Source organism: Vanellus vanellus (genome assembly GCF_965231255.1).
Source record: "Vanellus vanellus genome assembly, chromosome: 11".
NCBI lineage: Eukaryota > Metazoa > Chordata > Aves > Charadriiformes > Charadriidae > Vanellus > Vanellus vanellus.
This window is the reverse complement of record NC_138916.1, coordinates 7305620-7330325: the sequence shown is the minus strand read 5'-3', so window position 1 is coordinate 7330325 and position 24706 is coordinate 7305620. Positions and strand designations below refer to the sequence as shown.

At 38.1% G+C, this 24706-nt stretch overlaps 1 protein-coding gene across 3 annotated transcripts in view; it reads right to left on the bottom strand.

Moving 5' to 3' along the window:
* Positions 1 to 24706, bottom strand: part of OTUD7A (OTU deubiquitinase 7A) — a 145846-nt gene that overhangs the window by 12915 nt on the left and 108225 nt on the right. For all 3 annotated transcript variants that reach the window (XM_082489109.1, XM_082489111.1, XM_082489110.1), the window contains exons 8-12: positions 21661 to 21879; positions 12879 to 12980; positions 11227 to 11354; positions 9998 to 10110; positions 727 to 854 (exon numbers count right to left, since the gene is read on the bottom strand). In XM_082489109.1, the coding sequence (XP_082345235.1) occupies positions 727 to 854; positions 9998 to 10110; positions 11227 to 11354; positions 12879 to 12980; positions 21661 to 21879 (690 nt within the window). The remainder of the gene's footprint in view (positions 1 to 726; positions 855 to 9997; positions 10111 to 11226; positions 11355 to 12878; positions 12981 to 21660; positions 21880 to 24706) is intronic.

The following is a 24706-nucleotide window of genomic DNA, read 5'->3' as shown; positions in this document are numbered from 1 at the left end:
CGCTGCCACCACTGAGACCTGCGCAGCCACTCGGCGATGTGCAGCGGCGTGAACCGCGGCCCGGCCCGGCCGCAGCCGCCCCCCCCAGAGCACCGGCACCACCGGCAGCCGCCCCCCCCAACCACGACAAATAATAATACTAATGACACCAGTCACTCTCACTGCCTGGCTAATTGGCACCCTCCCAAGCAGTGATCGGGGATTCCTGCCACCTGGTGAACCCCCACTTATATACCGAGCATGATGTCTATGGCATGGAATATTCCACTGGCCATTCTATCCTTTGGTCTCTTCTTCTATGGGAAGATGAAAAAAGTCCTTGAATAGTGTAAATACCACTTAGAAACAACTAAAAACAATAGGTATTATTGACATTCCTTTCACAGCAATCACTAGAAAGAAAATTAACTCTTTCCCAGCTGAAACCAGGGCAACCAGTAAGAAATGTATTATGTTCTGTAATTTGGTGGTTATTAAGTTACCAGTAAATATTTAGGATAAACAGATTTGCAGCAAGACTCAAATAATTATCCTGTAATTTTTACTTTTATCTAATAGAAATGGATAGAGTATTATTCCGCTCTTTTTTTTTTTCCCCTCTGTCTCAGAAAAAGGCAGCGGCTATCCCATAAACACTCTGATATGTTACAGCTGGCTTTTGTTTGTGAGAGCTTATGATTGATTCAATTTACATAGGTACATAAATTTCTCATGAGAAACTCTTACCTTCTCCCCCTGAGTCTCGTAACATTGTGTCTGCTACTACAACAATTGGTCTTCTCAAAATATGGGCTAGGACAAAAACATGGAACTCTTCTAAGCTCTCATACACTGGATCTTCTGAATTATCAACTCTGGAAGACACAGCATTGAAACTTTTTAAACAAACTTGAACCAACCATTGAAATTTTAGTGAACCAACACATCACATCTGCTATTTATTCTTCCTTGTCACTCATATTCCCACTCTTCTGAAACACATATTCCAGTTATTGAAGTAGGTAACATAAGAAATTGGAAAGAAAAATATATTCTTGGAAATAAAATAATAGCAACAGAGAAAATGTTTTCCCTTGCAGACTCCACACTAGTCTAATAGTCAGCAAAAGTCATTACTTTCGGATATTGTTTGGTAAACTAATGGGAATAAAAAAAGGAATTCTTAGCCAAGCTCCTGGTGTAAATCTGCTTTTGTCACAAAAATCATAGTCTCTTGTGACACCCATGCACATAGACTCTACAATGAAACATGTTTTTCTAGTTCCTCTAAACATAATAAAGGTGAGTGCCTTGGCAACATAAGAAACATTAATGTCAGCTTGAGTAGGACGAATTTAACTTATAGAGTTGTCAACTTTTTTTCTTTGGTTATTACCAAAACATATTTTTTTTTAAGATGGGGAGGGGTACCTGTGTAAGGAACTGGAGATTCATTTTCCTATTAGAATTTCTAATGAGATGAATTTCACCTACTTTCAGACATCTAAAATCAGAAGTCTAAGCATTTCACCTTGATTGCCTCTACAGATAACAAAAAAAGATGGGCACATCTGGAAGTAGGATCATCCCTCTCCTCCTCCACATTTGCCCAAAGATGAGATGAAAATTCTCATTTCTCTTTACAGAATATGGAAGGAATCTAGATCAAGATGCAGTTAGATGAGAAAAGGCCAAGCATTTTTGCCAATGGAGCTTTGCACTTCAGAAAATACATAGAAAGAATCAATACAAGTATTCTATATGGTAGGAGAGCAGAACATAAAATTCTAACAGTAAGACAGCTCTATGGAGAAACCCAAGTCTTTTCTTTACATTGGCCTTCAACAGGTCTGATCGAAATACCGCAGGCATTACTGAAAGTCTTTCTGTTCTCTTCATCTAGCTGGAGCAGATACACAGCCCTTCAGAAAGTGGAGAGAGAATATTTCATTTTTAGAGTAAAATAAATGCCTTATTGAGGAGTACTCCATAGATCCTCAACCAGCTTCACAATGAGCAAGTAATTTAAGACAAAGACAAAAAAGTGCTGTTCTTGGAAGGAATTTAAAAAAATAAACTAGATGTAAGATATAATTGGAAGACAATTTGAGCACATGAAGAGTCTTCTGTACTCTGAAGAGCTGTTTCTTCCTTTCAAATTGTTTATACCATTATGGAATACACAACTTGGGAAAAAAAAAATTATTAAATTCATCATCTTTACTTGGTGAAAATGCCTTTCAACATCTAGTTCTCCAAAACATGGGTATTAAGTGGCAATATGCTGACAGTATGGTGGTTTGTGTCAAAACCATGACAATTAGTCCTAAATTTCTAAGGTGGCCAACATGAATAAATCACCCGCTGAAAGAATCTAACAAAGATGAGTACAGACAATATATTAAAAAAAAAAAAAAAAAAAAAGAGACTGAGCTATCCCAGTCCTATCTGGGATGGTTTGGGCAGTTTCTGTTCTATTCATAATCTGATGTCTGAAAGGCACAAGCAATGACAGAAGACAAAGAAAAACTGAGTAACAGGATGTCTATGAAAAAAGATAACTGGCTGTGACAGGAGTATCAGAGAAAACTCATGTTAGATTACATAATTATTACTACCCAGATGAACATAGAGATAATACATTTCGGAAAGCCAAAGATGTGTATAAGCACATAGAACAAGATTTGTAATTTTTTCACGTCAGTGCTAAAAAGTTATAAAGCACCCAGGGAAGTAGTCCCTCCCGTCAGATTAATCTCCAACCTATATTACCTATTCTCAATAGCATCAAGTGTCAGAAATTTAAATTTAACAACACAAATCAATAGCGTAAACCACCACGTACATATAGAGAGGCAAATGCTTAGAATATAATTTACTAAATACCTTAAATTCCTTAAAATATACCTGTGCTATCCTATTCATCTGAATATATTAGTCTTATTTTTCCCAACCTATACAAATTTCAACAAACCTTTTTCTTCATATATGAATGGACAAACACAATTGCTAAGTTTGTTTTAAATGTTCTCTTTTACTGAAAAACTTACTAAATGTGCAGTTACACGTTTCATGGATCAAAAATTTTGACAGTCAGAAGAGAGAAACTTTATGTTAAACAACACGTGCTACTAACTTTTAGGGATATGTTGCTGATCACTAAATGCAATGGGGTACTTTTCCCCCAATAAAGGTAAGACTGAAAACATAACTTAAAACTGAGTGACAAAATAAAATAAAAATAAAAAAATATATAAAAAAAAAGGTTTTCCAACTAGCACCAGTATGCTTTCGACCAGCCCCCCAATCTTCCAGGAAATAGAAATGCCCAACACCTTTGGAAAGCTAACCTATAAAGTCACTCATTTATGAAACAGATCATTCTTTTATCTGGACTGCAAGAATAAATCCCTTAAATTCCCCACTTCTCTACCTGAACACTTCCAAGCCCTTCTATGACTTCATAAGCATTTTGTAGAATTTTTGGTTTTACTTATCTCCTTTCTTTTTTTCCTAGTTTAATGTCGTTACTATCACTATCACATTTTCAAGCTCTGCCTCTGCCTAGAAGCCAGAAATAAACACACTAGATAGAAGACAACTGAAAAATGGTAGGGTTGTGGGAAGCAGACAAAAGTAAAGACGATAATTCACAGCTGAGTGCCACTTAAACATGTAATACACACAGAGCACAGCTTCTGAGAGACATGACAAATGAAGGTGGGCAACAGAACCTACACACGCTCTTAAATGAAAGCAGTGATTGTCTTCTTAGTGTTAGGTGTGCAGAGAACTTCCATAATTGTCATTAATTTTCACTATATGTGGAAAACAGTAATTGAACACAACTTTTTTTTTTTTTGTGGGACAAATACAGTAACCTTCGCACAGGTCTGATGGCATCCAGCCCATCATGGCACGATGGAAATTATTAACAGTAGACTGATGGAGGATACAATTCTCTGATCAAGCAGCGAGACACCTCTCCTTCCCTCTATCCCTCTTCCCATTACCCAAACTCATCAGGAAATTTTTCCTGATGTTCAGACTAAATTCCTCGACTTGCAATTTGCTCTCATATTCCTTACTGAATTCTTCGCTGCTGTTGGCTGCGACTGCTTTTCAGCATTTGCAGTCCATTAGGTCATCCTCAGTGTAATTTGTTAGCTAAAAGGAAGTAGGAAGAATCATGTTATTGGCAAGAAAGTACGCTACAAAGATTTCCAGCTATTTTCTCACGTTAGTATTTCCAGACTATCAGTCCTGAAGTTTTTCTTAAAATCCTCATCTCCTAGTTAATGAGGCTTCTAGAAGTGAAAGGCATATTCCAGATAAGGCTGTATCAGAAGGACCTTTATCCCTTTGGTCAGCTGATGTCAAGCATGACTGCACATCAAGTCCAAAATTCCATGAGGCTTATTTACTTTTCAGTATCACTTCACCAAGTTGCTTGATTCACTACTTATGATCATATTCACACATCTGAAATCCTTCTCGTCTGTTACACATCTGTTTGAGGTTGGCAGGGACCTCTGGAGGTCACCTTGTCCAACACCCCCGTTCAAGCAGGGCCACCTCGAGCCAGTTGCCCAGGACCCTGTCCAGGCAGCTTTGGAGTATCTCCGAGGAGAAAGACGTCACAGCCTCTCTGGGAAACCTTTTCAATGTTCAATTTTATTTCACCATTGCCAGTAATTCATGTGGGCCACCTTGTATGATTGCAGTGCCACTGCTGAGGATTTTCCTAAAGATTAATGAGAATGAAAAATCATCATTAACAAGTATCCATAGCAACCTGGCACATCCTTTGATCCACTTATTCCACTTTTTTTCTTGGACCTTTATTTATGCTAACTACATGAACATGAAAATTGTCGACAAAATAATTTTGTCAACATAACATGGAAGCAAAGGAGATTTTAAAAAAACTGAAATTAATACCTCTGTTCATGTAAAGCTAATTTTAAAAATAATAAAATCCACATATATAAGAGCATATAAATCTGCATTGCAGAATCGTGCCCAAGCAGGGCACTCTGACTACATAATTTATCTTGATTGCAAGAACAAATTAACAAAAAAAGGAAAAATACAATAAAAAAAACCCTCAGTCTGTCCTACAGGACCACCTGTAGTGGACACCTACTTAGCACTCCAAAGAGATTTTTCTCTCCTATGGAAAATCTAATTTGTACTGCAGCCAGTAATGAAAAAAACCTCAAAAAGCTGAAACGGGGAAGTCGCCTACCCTGCTGTTCCACCTGGCCATCTGCGGTCTGCTCCTCTCTTTTGCCTGTAAAATCTGAGCAAGATCTGTTTTCACGTCCTTAGATCTCCTTCTAAACAGCTCCCTATGGTAACCTTGCTTTTCTTTCTCAGTTTGTCCAACAGACTCATAACAGCTACTCCCAGTTTAGATTAAGTTTTGGGATTCCTGCGGAGCAGGAGACCAATGCCTGCAGACAGCTGAGATGTACTGGAGCAACATGACAAGCATCAAGTTCTTCAACCTGGTGATTAGGTACAAGGATGAGACCAGACTGAATCAGAGTTCTTATCTCGGTCTGCCACCATTCCATTTCTGAAACCTCCTCTTTCTCTGCTTAAGAATCCCAAAATTAAAAGTAACTAATCCCAAAATCAAAACACAGCTGCAGCTTGCTAGCAAGTACAAATTTCTCTGGTAGGTAGGTGAAGGAACCTATCCACTGATTTCAGCAATGAGCTTCAATTCAAACACACAAAGTTGTACAGTAGTGGGACATTTCCCTTCTTTTCTTCGGCAGGGATGGGGGGTGTGGGGGGGGTGGTGGGAGGTATACTGCATTGACTAAAGGAGATACAGAATGTGAGTGTTTTGAGTTCCAATTTTTATTTCTTAGTCTTCGAAAATATCAATACTTTCTTCTCAGGCAAAACCAATACATAGTAAGCAGTTTTCAAGGCATATAGTAAAGAGGAAACCTGAATCAACTTTCCCTAGACTATTTTGGTTTGAATGTTATTTTGTATTTAACTGTGTGGGAATGCATGCTTTTGTGTAAAGCATCTTCTGTGGCATGTGAGATGCAACGATCTGTCAAATACAACATATCTTGAATTCAACAAAAACTTGTTAAATAAGGAAAAAACCCAATCACTACGTAGGTACTAGTACTTAATATGACATAATTCTGAGCCCTCCTTTGCCTTGGATGTTATCTCTTTTCTAGAGTCTGTGGGATATCCACTGTTTACAGATCTGAAGGGCTGTCTGAACCAGCTTTTTTGAATCATGATGGCAATTTGATTATTTCCAGCCTGAGTTTGGCTTAAGTACAATTTACCTCAACTGAAAATTGGCCAGAAGAAAAGATTTATTAGCCATCAAAAACTACAGCTAATAAGCAAAAGATATACTGTTCTAATGAACCTTTTTCTATCCGCACCCTATAATTGCTGCATATACTGAACAGTTAAAAAGGAATAGCGCTCCTATAATAGACAACCAGATCAAATAAGAATAGTTTTAAAGCAATGTCTTTGTTAAATGACCTAAACTAAATTCTCTACAAGATGAGGGCGTTTGTTGGACAAAGCAGTTTTGTATGAAGAACTGTATGTTGAAATACTCTGAATACCTAACCAAGCCCAAAGCCTCAGAGATTGCATGCATTTGAGAGGTGCTTCCTGTTTAAATGTTCTGGTTTTCTGCCTTAAATAAAACTCCAATGACACGTGGGAAGATTACAGCAATATTCCCTGCCTGCTTCCCTATTTAAAATCACTTGACTTTATTAATAAGGTGACAGTTAATAGTAAATAAGAACACCGTTCCCTTTCAAAATCTGTATTAGCTCACAACACAACACGACATCAGCTTTCAGCTCTACTAGGTTTTCAAGCTGTGAACAACAACTGTGATATTCAATCTAGCACTAGAACACGCTCTAAAATCTCTGACTGACAACAGTCTGCAAAATGAAGGAAGGGGTTGGAATTTTTTCTTTAGCAGGCTTGCAATAGTTAGGTTCTTAACAAAAACAGGGGATACAAGACATTTTCCTTTTTTCCAAGCAGTTGTTTCAATTCAGTACCCCTGGCTTTGCTTGTACATGGAGATAAATGAAACAATTATGGAAACATGAAATTTATTTTTTACATTTACAGGAAGATGTGCAAGTCTGTTTCAAAACAAGAATCTGCTTCATAGGTAATTAGTTTGCCCTGCTTTAGTGCTTGAAGGATTTTACATGTCAGAAACAAGAACTTAAGAAGAAGGTTTTTCTGTGTTCCCTTTATATTTTTTTTTTTCCCAACTTCCAAGCCTCAGAACGAGCGTGCTCTCAAAGAAGAAATCTTTGAAGATTTAGTGACAATTGCTGATCCCTATTGCACATAACTGACTCTGAAAAATAACTAAAAGGAACTTGCAGGTGAATGAGGCAGCACAATTCCAGACTTAGGCTTGTCACTGAATTCTTTTGAAGCAGATACAACTTCTGATGCTTTAGCTAATTCTGACAATAAGAGGAGAACGTCTCATCTACAATTCAAAGTCTAATTTGCAGGCCTTCTTCACACAGTACCTAACTAAAGAACATAATATACCCCATCTGAAAAACACTACTTTGATATTCCTGTTCCTTCTCAAGGGCTCTATCTTGAACATGAGTACGTTAAACTAAGGAAATAATTCTTTCTGTGATATTCATTCTGTCTTTGGAATGACTGCAAAGAGAAATACATATTCACACCTTTAATAGGTTAAGTTTCTTGCCTGATTCCTCTTTCACTCTTTTAAAGGAAAAATTAACAGTTGTCTATTTATCCTTACTTTATTTTGATTTGCAAAAAGATAAATGCAAACCATGATGAGAACACTAAAACCAATTTAAATTAATTCTTTTCATAATAGCGATACTCCCTGTTTAGGTATCTGGGAACTAAGGGTAAAGATGGTTGATCGACTGGCAAATGCAACATTTGAGGGCATCTTTGGCTGGTAGATACTGAAACTACAGAGTACATGAAACATACAGAATGAAATAGACAGAATAAGGCCAAAGAAAACGGGTGGTGAATGGCCAAGGTTAATAGAAACGTGAATTGAACTGCATTAGAAGACTAAAGCCTATCAACAGGAAAGTTTCTACAAACATAGGAAACAAACTAGAGAGTAAAATGAAAACAAATCTTTTTTTTAGCCTCAAAATAGAAGAAAATGAGACACATTATGGCTGACAATTTTCCAAACAATATCCTCCTGCATTAGCAGAATTATCTGTCCTTGACATCACAGGGTTAAAAGGAAAATACAATATTCTTTCAAAGCTCAGAATATTTCCTAAAGGTTTTATTACTTTCATTGTGTTCTATGCCCTAATTTGTCAATTTACTTATCATCGCATGTAATTCTCTCCAGGGAAAATAGTAGCAGAGAAAAACACGCACCGAGTAAACAAACACTAAGTATTTTTAGTGATAAACACTAGACACAAAAACTAAAGCTTCTCCCTTCTTAAGGCTGGTCAATAATCTTATACTTTGGGAACAACTGCACTGAAAGCGAGGCATGGTTTATCATACCAGCTATTTAAATTAGAGTCTGTATGTGCATCATGGGTATTTAAATGTTGTAGATACTATTTCACCCCAAACTTTTTCACAAAAATGTTTCTATCCATTTTTTCAAATAGCTTCTGAACAATTAAACTAAACACGTGCTGGCAGCAAAGTAGACAGTACTGAGGCCTTCCCTGCAATGATCAAATTTTCTGGTATTGCTTATAATAAGCTAATTGACTAAAATCCTACTAATTGAGTATTATACAAAGATCAAGCACACATGCTAAGCCGGTCTTCAAGAAAAGACACTCTTTCCTTGTTTGCCTGTTGGCACTGGGTAGCAACTGGCAAACACTGCAACTCTGTAGAATGTCATCAAAGTAGCTGCAATCAGCCATATCTTACGGAATCAATCTAGATAAACAGATAAGGAAGTAGATAACAAAAGAATGTGATGTGGTTCTTAAGAGATACAGACATACCCTGTGCAGAACCTTCCAGCAACATCATTTACTAGGATGATAGTGACTTGGTTTAATCTGAAATAAAGACCCCTACAAACTTTAAATAATTCTTGCCTTTGAGAGCACTGTTTTTGATACACGGGCTTAATAAAAGCTTGAATAGTCAAAGAAAGGGCAACTGTTCCTATCAATGCAATATTTATTATCATAATTTTTAGTTTAAGTTTTTTATAACTGTTCAAAGATTGAAGTAGCATATTGATTTTTCAGAAGGGTTTAATGAGACTACAAATTATAACTTGATATTCTACTTCCTGTTTAAAAAGACGCTTCATCCAAATATTTAATACCAAAAATACTACTTTTTTTCCCCCCGTATGTTTAGGGTTAACAGCATTTTAAAAGGAGAAAATGTGAAGAGTTACTTGGTGACTTGCCCTCAAAAAAGATCTCTCTGAAGATTGAACTACAAAGCAAAAAAGGACTGAAATAAATGTATGAATATGAGAAGATGGCATTAAAGCCGTACTAAAGCACAGAAAAGGTGATATTGGGGCACAAACTATTTTCTTCTAGAATGCTATTAGAAGATGCGATGTTATTTTGTCATTCCCTGTTTTAGTGGAAATATCTGCACAGTGGCTATCTTTTTGCTGTCTCCTCAAACGAAAAGCTACATATCTTCAGCAAGACGAGGCACTTCATCTCCTTGAACCTAAACACTACTGCCAACATGCTTGTTCCAGAAACCAAGAATTTAGGATTTATGAAATCCAGACTCTTTTGGATGCAAAGTAACCTCAAGTTAGTGTGGTAACTGTACTTAATCCAAATGCTAAGTATTGTAATAGGACGTTTAGATAATTATACTCTATCATGCAAAAAAAAAATCGCAAGCAGCTAAAAAGGCAGTTTGATGGTCCTATAAACATCTTCATTCATTTGTACTGTATTGTTTTCCTACTGCAAACAAAACCCCCCAAAATTTTGTCATACTCTAAACTTACCCACCACCAGTGCCTCCGTTTTTGCTGAAATGTGTACGTGGCTCACTTGATGCCAGTTTAAGCAATTCATTCCACTCCCGTTCCCATTCTTCTTCTGTATACACTAAACCTGACTGTGGGAGAGAACGAAATACCTTTACATTTAGGCTGATACAAAATGTAAGCAGATTCCTGTAGTAGTATTTACAACTAACTTATTTTGAGCGTCATACATGATATGGTTTAATATCCTGGACCATTACTGCTTCAACATTTCTCTTCAGGTGAAAGAATATAAACTTATTTAAAAAATGATCTAAACCACCAACTGTATACTGGATTACATTCCTAGATATGGGTCTGCTGCTGCTAACGCAGTGCTCCATCACTGCAGATCCAGTTATTCATACCCATGTGAATTCCTCACAGCCACGGCTAACATGCTTTACTGCCCATTTCTGGAGGTTTGCTTTCTTCCCCAGTACATGGAACTACTACAGATGCCCTCCTTGGCAGACAGGTGATGCTCTCTCCCCCTGTTTGAGAGCAGAAAGGGTATATAAGCGCTTCTGTGCCCCTGTGTTTTCAGGTAGTCTGAAGTAGCCGAGTCAGTCACAGCTCAGCTCTATTCTCACTGACTGCTGCCAACGAAAAGCAGATTACAAATAAGTCGCAAACATTAAAGCATATCCACTTGTTCGCATCAAGATAACTCCTGAAATTGGCTTTTCTAGCCACTGTTTAGGCACAGACATATTCAGAAAGTAATGCATGCTGGAGTACATCTTTTAATCAACAGTCACACCAAACCTACAGATGATTTTAGTTAAGAAACGTCCTCTCAATATTTGGTCACAGCTGTAAGAATCCTAATTCACCATCCCGGGGAATCTTTCCTAAATGGAGTTTTCTTTCTTTTCTTTTCTTTCTTTTTCTTTCTTTCTTTTCTTTCATCCACTCATTTTATAATGCTAGTGATAGCTAAATTATCCATTTTGCAGCCCCAAGTTTTCTGCAGGTTCTAAACTCATCCCAGACCTTTCTAGGCACAAAACTGTGCATATTTATGCCCACAAAGCTACAAACACATTTGCATTCTGATACAAAAATTCTAAATACAAGCACCTCTTTCCCCATGCAAAATGGAAGCACAAGGAATTTGATAGCAGTTAAAACTTTCACACCAAACTTCAGAAGAATGCTTTTGACCCTAAATGATATTAACAAGACTGTCGTCAGGCCATACAGACCTCCTTATTCTGCTGGGTCTGTTGCCATCTCCATCTTCGTTTCAGTGCTTCCCTTTCAGCTCCACTTCTCATCATAGTATAGAGTGCCTTACGTAAAACAAGGTCCCGGTCATGAAATCCCCACATCCCTAAAGTAGCACAAGACGACATTCAGTTTTCAAGAAGCTACCGTGAAACAGAACTAGGAAGTACTAATACAATTAATATTGCTCTATTGGCAAAAGAAGCATAGCTTATACATTGTTTAAGATTCTCCTTGGCAAATAAATCACTCATTATTTTTTAGGTTTCCAAAAGAAACAGTCAATATAGATAAGCTAATGAACGAGAGGGAATTTTAACAAAGTTTTAACTTTGACTGAGGAATGACTAAGGATTTGAGCTGTTACAGCGTTTGCTTGCAGGCAGCCTCAACTTTGCTGCAAGCAACGGACTATTCACTGCTCAGGTTGGTTTTAGCTGTAGTTGCCAACAGTGCTTGCAGCTGCAAGAGTGCTAATGACAACTGCAGGCACATCTGTGAATCATACCAACAGATGATGCTGTCACCCAAAGGCTTCCACTCTTTTACACAGCATGATGGTAAATTGGCTTCAACATCCAAATAAAGAGACAAGCATTCAAGATGACTGGAAGTCTAAAAAACAGCCAGCTACAGGCTTTCAAGTTAATTTTAAGATAATAAAATGTATTCATGTAGTTGAGAATAGTAACCTACAACAAAAGAGAGCAGAGCTCTCACCAAGACATGTGCCCATAGACAGCAACGTTTCAATTACCATATTGTCAGCTGCTGGCATTAAATATGTTTATTTAAGACTTTGAAAGCCAAAATACTCCAAACATTTGCTGTAAATGATATACAATTCCTCCTAATTAAAAATGGACGAAGATGAAAGGATCCTTGGAAACACCAAAAGCTCTTCTCTTACTACTAATTTCAAAAAGAAGAGTCTCTTCAAAGTACTGAAAACCCCAGTGATTTTGAAAAGGCCATCTTTTGGAGTTCCACAGGTGGAAGATTTTAGCAACTGCAACAAAAATTTAAGTTTCCTCATAATAGGTTAGGATATAGAAGGCATATCAAAGGCTTTCAGCTTCACAGGTTTCTATTTATTTGATTTGAATAAAGGCTTCAAAGATCTTGTACTAACAATTAATTAACCAACTGGAAATTATTTTATTTCACCCCAAACTCTTTTTGCCACATATTTAAACTCTACAAGGAACCAACAGAGATAATAGCTGGATATTCCATTCTTGAAGACAGCAGGAGAACTGTTTAACAAAAGCACGTGAACAAATTGTCGCCCACAATGGGGACAGTCCTGCAGAAACACCTGGAATTTGCCTGTTCCAGAGCTGTTAGGTTGGGCTCTGTAAGGAAAATGCAAATCACTGGTGTTTATGATATATGGGTTTTGATAGTGTTCCAATTATACTTCTTTTATAACCTGATAAACCATTTACTTTCATCCCTCAAGCATGCCTAAGCAAACAATACCTAAATGAAATTTGAAGAAGATATTGCTCCAGAACCAGGCTTTTAATGACAAGTCTTTGCATCCCGTGTGTTTCTGAGCTTTTGCTGGGGATAAAGAAAAGTGGTAAATATTGCTGGCAGAAGGTTTCATGTACAGACTCTCCCTTACCTAAAGACGCAGCATGCAAGAGGCAGTTTCCATCACCTGTTGTAGCCAAGGGAAGAAGACGTTTGCAGCTTGTACACACTGTGGACCACCAATTTAGTCGTCCTGAAAAGAAAGCATCTATTTAAACGGCGGAGTGGATACTAAAACAGGATATGTACTGTGTACAGGCATACAGCAACAATGTGTAATGTTGAAGATTAATCATGAACATCCTTTCTGCCAAATAAACTGAAGTGTAATGTCAGAAGTGAAAACTCAAAAGATTAGAAATAAGAGGCAGATAAACTTTAACTGTTCTCTAGATATATTTGGAAGAGAGCACCTTTAATTAATTTGTATCTTCCATTCTCATATACTGCATTCAGGGTTGGAGTTCCAATGAGTTCATCGCCTAAATACCATCGTCAGTCTTGGTATCACTTCCCAAACATAATTGACATCAGACTCCCATCAAAGATGACAGATTATGTTCCAGTAATAAAGTCTCAGAAGATAAAAGTAATACATATGTGTTAATCAAGATATGTTACTGTTAGGAAGGTTTATTAAGTAAAGTACTACCATTGCAATCAGATTGATTGTTTCAACAGCTGATTCTCCTCTCAGTTACCATAGTGTAAATCATGATTAGACCTACTAAAATCAACAGCTGCATTACCAGAGGATTACAGCGAGACCAAATGCATAGCCCAAGGTCTAGGATAGCATGTGGCTTTTCTCTCTTGAGAACATTTAGAGAACTACTTATCCATCATTGCTACATGAAGCATGTTTTACAGATTATAAAACAGAGATGGATTATGAAAAAGACTGACAAGATGAGACGTATTTGATGTATCTAGATGAAGCAAATAAAGCCATGGAGAGTATTCGGTGCCAAAGCCAACACTGGAACTACATAATTCCTGGCACACAGGTTGCAGTGCGGTAGCTTACTGGAGTGTTAAGTCTTGGTTAAATCGTCATGCAAACATTTCTAATATAAAGAACAAGAATGTGACCGATTGTATAACATCTTTTGGGATAAGCAGATGGTTAACAATGATGAGTAGAGCTGGTATATTTCACAAGACTTTTGGAAAGTCTGCGGGTAATGCACAATATTGAATAATTGAATGAGTAATGCGATAGGCAGCCCGTGGTGACTCCATTTCTTTGTTTGTCCTCTCCTGCAGCCTTTTTCTCCTCCAATTCCTGTGCTTGCAAGCTGAGAGGAAGTAGTGTCTATATATTTGTAGGCAGTCTTTCATTTTAAGGTTAAATCCACAAAAGAGGAATAAATTCAAGCAATGAAAAAACTTCTCTCTATTAGTATGTTTTCATTACAAAGTTGAACTGAAGTTTATTTGTAACAGCAGGTAATACATGTTGTGAAAAAAAAAAAGTATAACAATGTTTTAATATGTACCCTCAGTTACTTGCTCCAGGTGCTAAGAACAATGTAATTAGATTTCATTTAGTATGGGTTGAGAGTTACTATACTGTAAAGGTAAAGATGTATAGCAGATGAATAACTAAGCATATCTGGTAATCCTCATATGATTTTAGCAGCTAGTTTGTAAATGCCCAACATCTCAGTCTAGGCTTATTGAGTTCTGAATTAAATATGCATTAAAGCAGCTTAAATTAAAGCGCTATTGGAGAGCCTTTGGGAAAGATAAATCTGAAATAACAAGTTACAATTTTTAGCAACTCCTGTGTCTGTGGGCTGTGAAGTAACAACTTGCCACCTGTTTTCTGCAGAATGTTTTGATGGTATCACATTCAGTATCTAAGTTATACTAAGGTGCTGCTTAAAGCACAGTAACAAGACCTAAACCAGACAGACCTCAGGACTTAAGGGAATAAGAGTGGTATTGCTTTGCAGATTAACTGGCAGCTATTGGTAATAAACGTCAAAGTTTGGTGTTTATGAATCTTTTAAATAACAGAAGTTTTATAAAAAACGTGATCTGCTTTCAAGCAGATTATGCAAAAACGTTTGTGGGCTTGGTTAACATGACAAAGCTTATGGCTGTTAAAAAAATTAGCAAAAGTGCATTGGATTGTAACCAAAAAAGCAGTGCATTTTCATTTTTCAAATCTAGTGGTTATAGTGGATCCCTTTAGGGAAACAAGAAAGTGGAATTTAAATGAAAACTGGAAACAGTTCTGCCTCAGGCTTATTTCTGTCTGCTTTGATAAGGTAATATTTATGGACAAACTAGACCCACTCCTCACTCACTCTCCCTCCCTCTGTTGGTCTCCTACTTGATCTTCCTTCTTACTTTCTCACAAAATCTATTTATCTTAAAAAAAAATACACTATTTCAAGAATTTGATCTGTTTTACCGCAAAAATACTCCAAGAATTAATATAGCCATATTCTAGTGCATTAAAATTTGATCTTCATTTTAGGTCAAGATTAAAATTCCTATCCAGGTCTATGATCTAGCAACACACAATCAGCGAGGCAGACACGAGCGCACAATATTGCCCTTTCTTTGCCTGACTCTTAAGACTTCAGGTGCAAACTCAAAAGAAATGGTAACAGAATCTAGTATTCCACGCAGCTGAAAATTCCGAATTATTTTGGTATTCTGATCTTATCCTAGTCCTGCACTACATCGTGTGTATCAGACTTCACGTCGTACAAAGCTTATATTGGTTCCCCCTGCTCCCTTATTTGCAGGGCCCAACAAGAATCAATCATTTGGATACAGAAACGGATATATAACTTTTATCCCATGCAAAGAAAATAAGATGAATCTCAGAGAAAGTTTTGCAAACTTCAGAAAACAGACAATATCCCTACCTTAATATCTACTGTCTGACGACTCTCAGGACAAGACGCAATCATCAAAAGCTACCCTATTGTAAACCCATTGCAGCTGTAGGCATGACTATAAGGTCGCCTGATGCGACTGTTGGGTTGAAAAAGTCAGTATTTGAGGAAAAGGAAATAAGAAATATTTTAAACATGGGGTTTGCCCAACAATATTCATAACGTTGGAGTATTCTTAATACACACTAGAAAGGTTTAAGTGGTATATGCATAAGCCTTCATATTGTATGACAAGGCACAGGTGTATTGTTTCTTGCGGCAGGATTTATGAGAGGAAACTGCCAAAGAGGATTCTAGATGCTTATATGACCTGAACAGCTCAAAAAGAAGGCAGCAGAGCACAGAGAATGCATTTCAAGCATTACCAGGCGCCAGGCTTGGCTTTCGCTATCAGCCCCTGACGCCTTACGCACTGGTACTCCAAAAGGTAAGAAAGCATTCAGCATGATGTCCTCTATGCAAAATTCCAGTAACAGTATAAACAAGAAGATAGAAATATGCAACAGAAATTATTTTAGTTTATGATTATCCCATAAAGATGCTCACACAGAGCTGCGCTCCAGCTTAGTAATGTCCATTAGAAAGTGTTCATTGCCCAGACATGCACTAGGGTGGTGGTGTGCATACAAACCAACCAAATTCAAAACAAACATGAGTTTACGTAATACTAAAGAAAAGAACTGCATGCATCCTTTGCTCCCTCTTCATTTTCTCCAGTCCGTATTTTCTTTTTTCTGGTTTAAGCTACTCATAAATTAAATGGCTTTACAGACTTGGGATTTTTCTGGTAGAATTAACCACCACAAAGTTACAAGGACTTGGCAAACAGCGACTTAATATAACTCTCTCTCTCAACGGGGTAAAAGGAGATGCTACAAAGGACCAGCCCCCTCTCAAGCTCTACATGACTGAGTGTGGTTGAAGTTTCACTGCAAAGCCAGACTGCGTATCACTGCCTCCAAGCAAACAGTCGCTTTCTTGCCTGCAATGCCACTGTGCATTTACCGTATCGAAAATAAGTCAGAATTCTTACAGAAAAAAAATGGAATAGACATTAAGAGAAAACCAGGAGTGGTTACAGATGGGAAAAAGTGTGAAGTGTCATGTCACAGCTTGTACAATTTCACCTCAGATTGAGTGCGACTGTCTTGTAACGCACTTCACTGTGCTATTAAGAGTACTCTGTCGTACCGCTAAGCAAACCAGTCTTAGGCCAACTCCTCAAAACCACTGACAGACCAGACCTCTCGCAGAGGCAAGCGGGTCGGTCTGTGCACACGGGGACCCAGTGTCTGGTTTCCTGTGCTTGTCCTGCGTGTGGCTAAAGGTGAGACTTCCGATGGCTTTTCTTTTATTTGTGGTTGGGCATTCTGGAGGTCTTTCCCATGCGGATCCTGTAGCGTTTAATAAAAAATATTCACGTTGCAAGTGTCTCTTCTATGAAAATACTAAAAATAAGCTAGCTGCTTCTTTTCATAAAACTTGTAAAAGCTTACTCACAAATATGTTTGAAATTGGCAGAGTTAAATTTAAAAAATAACCAGTGGTACAATCTTAAGAGACAGCTTGCTGACACAAGCTCAGTTTCCTTCAGAAACTAGGCTAAAACCAGCCTGTCTTTAATTTCTTCAGCACATCATATTTCCAAAAAGCCACCTGTCATCCATCCCCCAAGACGAGCAAGTCACAAAATAACATTTTCAGCTTCAGAGGCAAGTCTAATTCTGGACACCCCATATATTCTCAAAAGCAAGGGTTCACCCTAGGCACTCAGGGCCCCCTCTGGAACCCGCCAGCAATAAGTGCCCTGGGGCGCACAGGACCAAGAGGCTGGGGCAGCAGAGGATCACTCGGAACGGCCAGACAATTAGCAACGGGCACAGAACCTCAAATCCAGATTTCAGCAGAGCTACTTCTATGCTTTATGCGTTTCTTACATGGCTAGCTACGAGGATTGCTTGTTTATTTTTAAGTCTTAGTCCTTCCGTGCAATAAATGTGTACTTGCAAGTACTGAGGTGAAGAAAACTACAAGAACAGATTTTCTACATGGGCTTATATTAATCATTCAGTGACTGCTTACTTGTTAGATAAGTGAATAAATATAACGTTTACCAATACACTTTCTGCACTTCAAAGAAAGGACCTTCTGGTAGGAGGTCTCTCTTTTAGTCTAGCTGATGAAATCAGCTTCGCAGTAGCATCTGCAAGGCTATTCAAATGTACTGATGCCCTTGGAGTGGATGTTGAGCCGTGCATGTAGAAATAAGCAAAACTGAGCAATCAAGTAAACGTTTCTCTTGCAGCCTGATGCTTAAGCAACACAGACTGTCAGAGATGCTAGGGACCAGAATGCAAATCAAAGATCATAAAATAAGGTGGCACAGAGCTATGTGACTAGGCCTAACTGGCTGCAGATAACTGATAGTGGGTTGTTATCTGCAGGTAACCGCAGATCCAGCATTAGCCGTTTTCCTTGTTTGTTTCTTTCATAACCTGAGACAGATGGTTTTCTATGACATAATTGCATTTCATCCTAATCTGTGATACAATATTTGTCATTCATATTAGAACTGAATTACACAAGCATGCATTTCAAAGCTTGGAAATCAGGAAGTTAATACAGTTCTCTTGTAATTATGATGGTTGCTATTCCCACACCCTGCATATACCATGTGAAAATCTGTTAAAGATTCTGGAATAAGAAAATGATTCTACAGCTTGAGAAGGCATAAATTTTTCATTAACAAAGCTTAATTTTTAACAGTTTGAAATCAAACATTTCCAGAGTTTTGGTGGATTTTGTTTTAGGGATGCAAAACTCTATTTTACCTGTAGCTGTATAAAATGTTTCACAGGAAACACAAACCTGAGCACAGAAAGAAAAGCGTAGGAAAGCAATATTCTTGAAGGTTCATGCAGTTTACTTTTAGGTTTTGTACTGAATTATATTTCAGCACTGCGATAGAAACGTTTTTTCTTTTCATTAAAAACACTGTTTTAGACCAGCCATTCTTCTGCCTATACTCTATTTCTTTTTAACACATCGATACAGCAGAAGCAGCTTTAATAGCATCTCTCTTTGCGTCAGCCTACACATAACAACACGCAGGGCAACAGGCGCATTTAATGAAAATCAACTTGCTGCATCAAAGTATTTAGAATGATAAAATTCCATTCACACAGGCCTCATTTAATGTTACCTGAGCCACCCCCCACTGAAGAACCACGCTGATCACTGCGGGAGCACAGAGGTCAGTCCGCACGTCACTTACAAGCCAACAGCATTCCAGTTCAGGCCATAATGAACGGCCGAGTTTATAAGATGCACAAAACGCTTATATGAATGTGGTGAATACAATCCTCTAAGAGAAATATTCAGAAAGCAATGACACAAAGAGTAGAGGACAGACTGCAGCAGGAAAGAGCGAGTGAATCATCCTGCCATTATTGGGGCCTTTCCTTTATAACCTCACAATGCGCGGCTGAGTGCATTGTGAGTCGGGAACTGTGCTCTGAGTCCCTATACAGGTAGGATGTAACCTGAACGTCCTTTCATATATAGATCTAATGGTGGCAAGTGCCTAAGCATATAAAAAGAGAATACAAACACCTAACAGGCTTTTAGGGACATCCCGGTCATATGGCCAGTTCAGACACCACCTGCAACAGTCTGACAATAGTAGTTTTGCTCTCCCAATCTGTGGTTTGAGAGTAGCAAACTACTCTGTGTTCCTAACCAAGTTCCTCCTCCTTTTGTCTAACCAGCTTTTTTTTTTTACTTTGTCTTGAAATTCATGCCCTTAAACCCTGGCACACACCTCTCTTTTCCTTTAACAGTATCCCCAACCTCAGCCCCAGAAGCTACTGTCCTTCGTGGGGTTGGTTTTGTTTTGAACTAGATTTCAGGCCCTTCACAGGGAATGCACCTTATCTGTGCATTTTTGTGTGTCGTTGACCAAACATAGTCAAACCGGGCCCTCTGTTGGCTGGAGACAATAAAACACCTAATGCTAAATGACTTTCCTCTTAATCCACTCTCTTCATTTCAGATAACAATATGTCTAAAACAGGCAGGAAATAAAAGGAAACTGAATAGCTTTATGTCTTAAATAGAGCCAAAAGGTCAGTTTAGGTGAAGTCTGACATGTTTTTCTTAAACATTCACTGTTTGATCTGTTTAACTTGAGCTGAAGAACTGTTTCCCAGGAAGTTCCAGTTTATTTGAATGAAATGCTCACTTAAGTAAACTAAGTCTAGGTAAGCTACAGAACACCTGCCGTCACAACTGCAGGCACTTCAAATGCTCAGAATCCCCTCCTTTCCAGGAGGCAAGGAGCTGGGGGAGGAAGGGGCTTCTCCAGCGTGAGTCTAGTTATTGCCCTAATTAAAGGAACATGAAGAACAGAATAAATGATTTATTCTAATTTCCAGAGAGATTTGAGAAAGGAATGCTGAGGCAGAACAATCAGTAGTTTCTGCAGCCCTGTTTCAAGTTCAAAGCCAGCCAGCTCTGAACGAATTACAAGATTTCAGCTCTAAATTCACGTATTCCCTGATTTTAAGGTCAGAAAACCACTGTGATCCTCTAGTTAGTACTCTTGCATTAACTGGCTCTAAAGGCTGTAGTTCCACTGAAGCGGGTGGGTCAACAGTGACACCGTAGCAGGTATTTTCTGATAGTCCCACAGAATTTGGGGTGTTTGCAGAGCTGCCGAAGGAAGAGCCATCCTCTTTTTTCCCTGTCCTTCTTGAGTTCGCTGGTTCCTAGATAAACTGGATATATTCTCTTGATGGGTGACTAACAGTTTTCATACTTCATAGTTTGCCTGGTAGCTTTCCTGCATTATTTTATACTGATGTTTTTCCAGAAGAAGGCCTTCCGAATACTATTTGGTTTTGTTGGGTTTTGGGTTGGGTTTTTTTTGGTTGTTTTGTGTGTGGGTGTGTGGTTTTTTTCTTAGATAATAGCATCAGTCAGTAAATATTTAAGTAGGTCTTGCTTTTCAAATACCAAAGCCAAGAAACGAGCATTCGACAATACATGCTAAGTACTCAGCATGACACCAGATCAGCAGAGGTCCTGCCTAAATACTATGCTGCAGTGCCCTGACCAATAACAAGCAACAGTTCACCAGTTTGAACACATCTGGTAAGACTACGCATCAAGTTTTGAGAATGAACTCTCAGGTGAATACATAGCGTTATACAAGCCAGTATAGCAGTCAACAGAAAAAAAGCAACTGGCCGTTCGATATTCCACCAGCAGCCGCGAAATCTGATTTTGTAACTCCTTTATACCACCAGAGTTGGGCACGTCACTCTGTAGCTGTGTTCATTTTGTGCTTCATTAATACACTTCCTATTTCATAAGGCACAGACGCTAATTTAAAATATATTTCTCCCTATCTTTCAAAACCGACTTAAAACTTCAAACTACTAATAAATCTGAATTGAAATTCATTTCAAATGTCTTCACTTTTTTTCCCATGGCAATAATAAAGTATTAATTTAGAATTATTTAGTTTCTTATTACAAAAATAATAATCAATCCATAAAATACATATTTAAAAGCTATTTGCTCAAGCTGCAACAGAACTTGAGATGTTTCCTTTGTTAATCACCACAATGTAATTTCCTCACGAGAACTGGAAGTACCAACCCCCTCCGACCGTCCAGACTCATGTCCTTCTTTATTGCACGACTTCCTCATCAGTCCTCCTTTCCTTCCTCCCTCAATTGCTTTGTTTTATTAAGTAAATTTGACAGTTTTCTCTATAATGTTTTAAAAGAAATAGAGGATCAGGGTATGTGTCATTTTGCAAAGCGCACAGTGTTTACTTTTACTCTCTGGCATTTATCTCCTGTGCAGGATGTGCAAGCTCTAGAAATGGAGCACGATTAGAGATGTCAACCCAAACAGACTGGCCAGCTGCTGACACCCAAAGTATTTACCCACCTGCTTGCTCCAAAGCAACCATTGTTGCCTGTTCAATTAAGTCGCGTTCAATGAAGCTTCTGAAATCCTCGCTGTACACGCTAAGGTCTGGTAGCTGGAATGTGTAGATGGGCATCTCCAAAGGGAACTGCTCATTGCTGCACTCATTTGCTACATGGGATCGAGCAAGGGAGACTATGGCTGAGCTGGCGTGAGAAATACCTCTGGAAAGACGCTTTTCTGCAGAGAAACCAAAGAGATATTACAGCCTATAAGACTACATAAAAGACCAGCCAACACCAAGTCTGGCAAATGCCTGTTCATTACACTCGGGAATGTATTCAACTTCTTGTTTGTTACCTTTTCTGGGTTATTTCCCTACTGCAAAAGATGGCTTAGTTCTTACTATGGATCCCTATTGCAAGTCACGGGAACTTCACTTCTACCAAAATAGATGTCCAGTACAAGCAACAAGATATGAAGATATTTCTGTAATTATTTTTTTTAATGTATCTTAAGTTTCCAAAGATGCACTGGAAGAAACATTTACTGGCAGACAGATGATAATCAATTAATGTTTTGAACTCTTAATTCAAGTTGACCACTTGTGAATCAAAAAATCCAGCGATCACTTCATATTGAACATGCCATATTGTTTTAATCTCAGAACAATCTACCCGAAAGCAATTTTAACATCATTATGCTGAATTTAAGATAAAATCAGAGTTTGTGCGTATATGTTTTCTAAAATACCGATTCAAGAAAAAAATACATAGTTCAAAAAGAACGATGAAATTAACAAGCCTGGTACAACAGTATTTTATCAAAACAACTATGGGCTAATATCTTATAATTTATTGAATTTCTCTGTGAACAAATGCTATGTAAGGAACAGTGAAGGGTCATTAATGCAAAAGCAGCATTAGAATGTTAAGAAAGGGGCAAAATATTACTATCGTATCATTTCACTTTACTGTATGGCCTCAGTTCTGGTATCAGCAAATAAGTAACAGAAATACTCTTCAAGTGCTTAAGCCATGAATTATTCAGGCACAACTGATAGAGGTATTTTCCTTGTTTAGTTTCTGCCCTGTACTCCTGTTTGTATTGTTAAAAACTGCAATGTGCTTTTTGTAGCTGCTTAAAATTTACATTCATCAAATGCTACTAGTCTTCCCTCAAAAGTTTAACCTTCAGCATAAAGTTTCTTTCTGTATCTGTGAAGTGGCGCTCCTTAGTGCCGCAGTACCGCTGCCTTTCTGTGCTTCGGAGAGACTGAGCTCAGGTCCTCTACCGAGTCACACTCTCTCTAGCCATCCTTCCCAATGGAGATAATCTTAAATTAATACCAGAAAGCCTCCTGGGCATTTTACTGAGTTTTATTAGTGAGTCGACACCAGGTTTAGGGAGTGTTTCACATTTTCAAACGTGCAGAAAGCTTCCTGGTGGTATTTACATTATGTTAAGTTAGATAATGTTTTCATTGATTTCCTTGGAAATGGGTATCTTATCGTACTGGAAGCTTTTGTAAAAAAAAAAATGTAGCTTCATAAATACCACCATAAACTAGTCTTTATTGATCAACTCTCAAACACGTACAATGCTGTATTAAAATAAAAGAAGTTCCTGTACTTCAGTGCCTTCAGTAATTAACAAAGAAGCTTACTTAAATGCAGCTTATCGCTGAAGCTAATAGTGGTTTTAGAACACCTCAAACTGACTAATGGTTACTAAAAAATGTATTTTCCTGAAGCTGCAGCTTGTGAACTTTGTTTCTCTAATGGATCAATGTTTTTATAATTGTAAGAGCTAAATTGCGCTCCCTAAAATATCCTAAATTGGGGGAAGCGGCAGAAGTTTTGATTACATTTGCATTTCTTTCTTCTCCCTGTACCTCTCAGCTAAATCACTTTTAAAGAGGGGAACTGAAGTATAGGATAGCATCGCCGTTAGCTATCACTCCATTGCCCCTTCCTACCACAGTTCAGCAGCCCTCCTGTTGGCTGTGTCCTCTGCTCCAAGTATGTGGTCCGTGATGAGACCCTCCTTTCCCTTCTCTGCTCCTCCCTGAACATCCTCCTCACTCCAGTTTCACCTTTCAATCAGAGATGGCTCTTGGATCATGATGAAATCAATTACGCATTGAATTGATGGCAAAGTTACTGTTAGTCCAGGCATTTAAAGCCAGACTTACCCCACACTAACAACTACACCCACTAAAAAATCAAATGGCCATTTCAGTGTAAACTGGGAAGTTTAATAACATGGAATTTTAGAGCGAGCTGTATCCTAATGAGGATGAAGGGACACGGCTTCATCAGCTACAGTGTGCTACACCTCCTCCCTTTATTTGTATTCAGTGCTGTTAAGAAATCATAAGAAGCACCACAGCTCTTTTTCTGCCAATGGAAGTTATCTATTTTCAAAAAGCTTTACTGACACTTCTAAGTACTGATGCCATTTTCTGCTTAATAGGAGGGAAGAGCCAGCAGGGGAAGGGAAGACCTTCCGTTCCTTCTAATGATTGCACAGAAAGCCATCACCAAGCTAGTGCTATTACCTCCCTACGTGACAAGCTGTCAGACCTGTAGATTTATTTTAGTGCAAACTACAGGTCCTCAATAAATTAATATTAAAAAATGCATTCCAACAGTCTGAGAGAGAGCTCTGAAATAAAACATATAAAGGATCTGCAAATAAAAAAGTCAATTCTAATGCTTATCATCCTGTACTTGAAATCAACTGCTAGAGGTAGCTGACTCATTTTTCTTAAGGTTTCAGTTTCTATTTGGCAGGGGATAGGAGGTTGTTCTTTCTTCTGTAGAACCGTAAGAGAACAAAATTTTAAAGCTGAAAGTTATTCATAGATCTCATATGCCCTAATCACGTCCTGTGAGTAAGAATGCAAAGACTGAAATACGGATTTTTTTTTAATTTATTTTTGGTCTCAATAAACATAGAAAGTCACATACAAGAGTGGTCTGTGACACCCTCTAATTAATTGCTTTTGCATGTACCACAGGACTGCTTAGGAACAATGTATTTTTGTACTTTAATCACACATTAA